We start from the raw sequence: 5394 nt of genomic DNA, 5'->3' as shown, positions 1-5394 counted from the left end.
AGGTGAGACTTACTGTCTGCTCTCAGCTTTGTGGCCTTCCTGCCCCAGCCCTACCCACTGCAGGCCTTGGGCCTGCCCTCCCTGGCCCTGAGAGGCTCAAGCCCTAGCACCGTCAAGGTGACTGCTTTCCTGACCACATCTGCCTGTCTGCCCACACCTCCCTGCCTGGCTCTATGATGGCCATCAGGAAATCAGCAGCAACAACCCAGGGTTCTTGTCTGCACGGAGCTTGGGCTCTCACAGGAGAGAGAGCTGTGGACTCCGTGGGCACAGCACTCTGCTGCTGGGAGGGAATGGCCGTGCTGGGCCATGGCCAGGACCACACTGTCTGCTGCATTTGCTGCCACGACAACGTCCCAGGCTTCTTCATGGCACGGAGCCCCACCCTGGGGCTGTTTATGGAGACTTCTGCTCCCTCTTGTGTCATCCCTCCTCGAGGCGGCGCAGTGACTCACAGATGGGTTGAGGAGACTCTCATTTTTGGAAAAGCAGAGGAATGTAGGGGTTACAGTGCCTGAAAGGGCACAAGGAATTATTTCTAAATTTCCAGATGTCTTAGAGAATTGTAGCACTCTGGGATACACCTGAATGTAATTGATGTAGCACTTTGTATGTGTGTGTGTGTGTGTGTGTGTGTGTGTAAGCTGAGTCCATGGTTCCACATGCATTCCATTCATTTCACTAGATCGAACGTTGAAAGCCATCTTATCGAGCACTTCCTGTGTGCCAGACACTGCCCTAGGTGCTTTGTATGCTGTGCCTCACTTTACCTTCTCAGAGCTGTCATTTTCCCCATCTTACAGAAAAAGAAACTGAGGTACCAGGCGATTCAGTCACTTGTTCACGATCACAGCGGTGGTAAGTGTGGAGCAAGAATTCTCACCCAGACAACAGCCTGACTGCAGAGCCCCAGCTTGGACCCAGCACAGTGTGAGTGTGTGTGTGTGTGTGCGCGCACGCTCATGCATGCCTCTGAGCCATGTGGGCTGCCCTGTGTATGGAAGATGAGAGAATGCAGAGGACACTGTTGAGAGGGACTCACCACCCTGCTCAGTCTGAGCAGCAAAGAGAAGGGGTATCACGTTCATGGACCAGGGCCTGAAGCCAACCTGATAGCTCTAACTAGTTGGATGAGATAGCTAGCTTAGATAGCTAGATGAGAAAGGGGGTGGGTGTCGGGCTCTAGTGATTGAAATGGTTTCTACCCAAGAAAAGTGGAGGCTTGCATGGAGTGGAGCTTTGCTGTCTTGGAAACATGCTAGGAGGCAGGCAGTTTCTGGAAGGGACTTCACGAACAGGTGGGGTCTGAAAACAACAAGCTGCGTGTTTCTTGGCTCCCTTCCACCCTGTCTCTGGTCTTGCCCTCCTCCGGCCTGCTGTGTCATCTGTACTGGGGCCCAGAGGGCCTCACGGACTTCACTACAATTCAGAAACTCCTGAAGGGAGGAGGCAGGGGGACTCTGCTAGGCCCCCAGCTGCGATGGGTTCACTTCTTCCTGGAGGGCAGAGGACTCTCCATGTTCAGCAAAGGTTCCTTGGTGGAGCAGGGGAGCTGCACCCTGGGGCCTCTGGGGAGCCACCAGCCAGCTTCTGCTCTTCTTCCGCCTTTGATGTTCAGTCTCCAGGCAGTGGCTTCTCAGTTCTGTACAAGAGGGGCTGCTGCTCCCTAATGCATAGTTTGAGGGACACTTTGGTCTCTGGAGGGATTGTTGTGTAAAAAATAAAGGCAGCTCCAAAACAGTGGGCTTCGTCAGACCACACCACACATGGCTTCTGCTGCTCACCAGCCTTGACCCTTGTGTTTCCCATTCTACAAACTCCAAAGAGTGGGCCTTCTGGTGCCAACATTTATGATAGTCAACCCAGTCCTGACTGCCCACTAGTCCATGGCTAAGACAAAATTTTTCACTAGGGAATCACAGAATATGGATAAGTCCTCAGGCTCTGGCGCCAGTCTGCCCAGCTCCCAAATTTCTCCCACTCCATGTACCTATTTAAGTGAGCCCCGGGTCAGCACCTATGTTGCCCTCTCTCGGGTCTCGCAATAGAAGCTAATGCTTACTGAGCGCCCACTGTGTGCCCGGTGCTGCCCTAAAGGCTTTATGCATGCCACCTCCTAACACCTTCGCAACAGCTCCAGCAGGGAGGTGCTATCATCTTACCCATTTTCCAGGATAAATGGAGAGACAAATGTAGGCTAAGTCATTTGCCTGAGATCACATAGCTTGTGAGTGGCGTGATGTTGAGCAAGATATTTCACCTTCCTGAGCCTCAGCTTCCTCATTTGTACAGTGTGTCTGTCTGGGTGTTGTGAAGATTGAATGGGGGAATGCACATAGCACCTAGCAGAGTGCTGAGCACATAGCAAGTACTCACCAGACACGGTCACTTAAGCGTAGAGCTGAGGTTAATAACCCCAGTGTGAAGAGAGAGAAAACACGATGTCTCTAGCATTGCCTACAGTGAGTTAACTCCAGAATGCATGTCTTTACTGAGTCCCCTGTAAACTCCTTGAGGGCAGGGGCTTGGTCAGCCTGTTCATCGCTGGTTCCTGGGGCTTTGCACAGCATCTGACACAAGGTAGGTGCTTGGTGAAAGTCTGATGAATGACTGAGTGAAGGACTGCTTTGCGAGCCCCCTGGGCCATTCACAGCTTTGGACAGCCCCTTTCTCTTACACCACTCATCCTCTCCTGCTTTGTGGGTGTGACTTGAGTGTATCTGCCTCACTCCCTGTAAAATAGAATCTTCCCAAGTCAGAGCAGCCTGGGTTCTGCCTACTGCTATCTTTCCCAAGGAGACGATGTCAGACCTGGCAGTGCAGTGGAAATTCCTTGCAGCCTGGGTGCAAAAGGATCTCTCTTCTTGGGCAGGAAGTGGAGAATGTTGAAAACCTTGTTGAAGGTGGTTACAGACTTGGAATGTGAGCCAGCCAATGGGCAGCTTCAGGGCCTTGGATATCACAGAGCAGGGTCTAGGCTGATGGCAACCATCTGGGTCTGAGGCCCCTCTTTTCATTACACAGGTGAACATGGTTTCTAAACCACACTCCCCATCCCCATGGCATGGAGTGTGGCTGCTTATGCTCTGCTCCCCAGCACTTGCTTCCCAACATTTGCTGAGAAAATGAGCCCATGCTTGATCCCCTGCTAGTCCACCCGCATGGGCACATGAGCCACCCTTGAGTGAAGTAACCGCTGCACTGCATTCTACCAAAACCTCCCACCTCGCCTTCTCATAGAGTTAGTCCTGGAAGAGCCCATTGCTGTGTGAAGCCACCTTCCCCTGAAGACCTCTGCTGTCTGGTCCTCCAAGACTTCGATCCACAGGTGAGAGTGAGGGACCATGAGGATGAGGCGGTTACACTGACAGTGAATTCCCAAGCAGGCCCAGCCCCCAGCTCCCCATCCCCAGGAAACCCTGGACTCTACCTTCGTTCTTTCCAGAGATGTGAGCCCCCACCTCTCCAATTTCCTCTTACACCTCTTCTCTATTTCCCACCCCCCACCTCTGCGTGACGACGTGGCGTGCATGCGGCCCATCTGGGGGATCAGGGAATCCTGTCGGGCATGCCAGCTTAATGAAATACTTGCAGTTTATTAAACACAGGCTTCCCTAAGCCCCGAGAGCCTGTGGGTATTTGAAAGCCCAAGGTAACCCCGAGCTACCACAAACGTAATTGTTACATGTGTCCCTGCATTCCTGGTGCAACCTCAAACTCCAACTCTTAAACAGCACACAAAATTAGCGACATAAAGTAACTCCTAGTCAGAGGAGAGGGGGAAATGTGGGGAAACACTGAGGGAGGCTCCCAGAATCCCTCAGGGCCTTTAAAAGTATATGAAGTTCCTGTTACCTCGCATAGCTGTGGCCATGGCGGGCGCTCCCCTCACCCCCGGCCATTCATGTTTGCAGAATCAGTTCATTATTATGTGGGCCTGGCCTGTCAACCTGGCATGATGTAGCTTGAATATTTCAAGTTCTGTTTCAGCCGAGGCGTGCTCCAGGGTGGCCGGCGGGGCTAGCTGAGCGAACCGTCTAGGGGCTCCCTCTGGAGCGGTATTTCTGGCACTCCTCCAGGGCTGGGCTGGAGAGGGCTGTGGAGAAACCCCAGGTGATCTGGAGCCCCATGCCCGGAACCTGGGGGAGGCTGCTCCTGGGGCACGCTTTCCCGTTCGTCCGTCTCCTCGGCGCGGAGCCTGTAAATCAGAGGCGAGGGGCTGAGATGGAAGCAGCAGACAAAGGCCTCCAGGGAGGTGCCTCCCTCGATGCGGACCACCATCTGGACGCCAGAGAAGGCCACTCTGTTGACGGCACCCAGGGGCACCTGCTCCAGGAACCTCAGCGTCAGCCCGTTGACCCACACGCTGCCCTTGCGGCTCAGGGCCTTCAAGCTGAAGGCCAGCCGGGTGCCGCCCTTCTCCAGGTAGGGCTCCAGTGACAGGTGCTGGCGGGAGAGGCGAGGGAGCTGCAGCCGGAGGTGGGCGTCCGGGCCCCTGCCCACCAGCAGTGGGCTGGCGTCGTGTTCCAGCTGAGGAGGGACATAAGCAAAGGTGGCAGAGCCTGGCGTGGGGTGGTGCAGGCTCACCCGAAGGACTGTGAGGGGCCTCTCCATGGACAGGAGCCTGGGAAAGATGGAACACAGATGCACAGGCCTGAGTAGTGGCAGTCACTCCCTCTGTGACTCCTTGAGCCTAGACATGCTTGCTGCCCTCAGGGATCCCTGGTCACCTCCAGCCAAGCAGAGCCAGGCACTGAACGTGGATGTGGTCACTCTGCTCCAGCCAGGCTGCAGCCATGGGCAGAGCTGGTGAAGCTCAGGCCCACTGTTTCTAGCCTCAACTTCATCCCTAACACACTCTGTGAGTTAGTGGGAAATGCCACTCACTCTCTAAATTTTAGTTCTCTTTAACATAACATAGGTACATCCATCCTTGTCTTTGCAAAGTCCAAGGCACACCAGCCTGTGTGGTGGGGTTTTGGTGGCATATTGGCATTTGGGGACAATTTGCCTGGCTTCCTGGGAAAGGAAGAACGGAAGACAGGATCCACCTTCCTTGTATCCGACAGTCACATGACAAACGCTTGCTGAGCCCTCCTCTGAGCCAGGCACTGACCAGCTGCTGGGACGAGCAAATCAACAGGAGCACCCAGCTGCATAAGGAGAAGGGGCTTCCAGTTCCCAGCATTAAGGAGGGACCAGAAGAGGGAAGCCCTGCCTGCTCCTGGGAGATGGGAAAGGCTGCCTGGACACACCAAGGAAGAACAAAGACACCTAGCACATTCCAGAGGACGAGATGGTTGGGTGGCATCACTGAGTCAATGGATGTGAGTTTAAGCAGGCTCCGGGAATTGGTGAAGAACAGGGAAGCCTGATGTGCTGCAGTCCACGAGC

At 54.4% G+C, this 5394-nt stretch overlaps 1 protein-coding gene across 1 annotated transcript in view; it reads right to left on the bottom strand.

Moving 5' to 3' along the window:
- Positions 1 to 3595: 3595 nt before the first annotated feature.
- Positions 3596 to 5394, bottom strand: part of TIFAB (TRAF-interacting protein with forkhead-associated domain, family member B) — a 3263-nt gene continuing 1464 nt past the window's right edge. Inside the window, exon 2 of the mRNA XM_010844487.1 lies at positions 3596 to 4624. Coding sequence (XP_010842789.1) covers positions 4021 to 4624 — 604 coding nt within the window. The 3' untranslated portion in view covers positions 3596 to 4020. The remainder of the gene's footprint in view (positions 4625 to 5394) is intronic.

The sequence above is a fragment of the Bison bison genome, unplaced genomic scaffold, assembly GCF_000754665.1.
Source record: "Bison bison bison isolate TAMUID 2011002044 unplaced genomic scaffold, Bison_UMD1.0 scf7180017864203, whole genome shotgun sequence".
In the NCBI taxonomy this organism is placed as follows: domain Eukaryota; kingdom Metazoa; phylum Chordata; class Mammalia; order Artiodactyla; family Bovidae; genus Bison; species Bison bison.
Note: the sequence above shows the minus strand (reverse complement) of the source record. Positions and strands in the feature narration are given on the sequence as shown.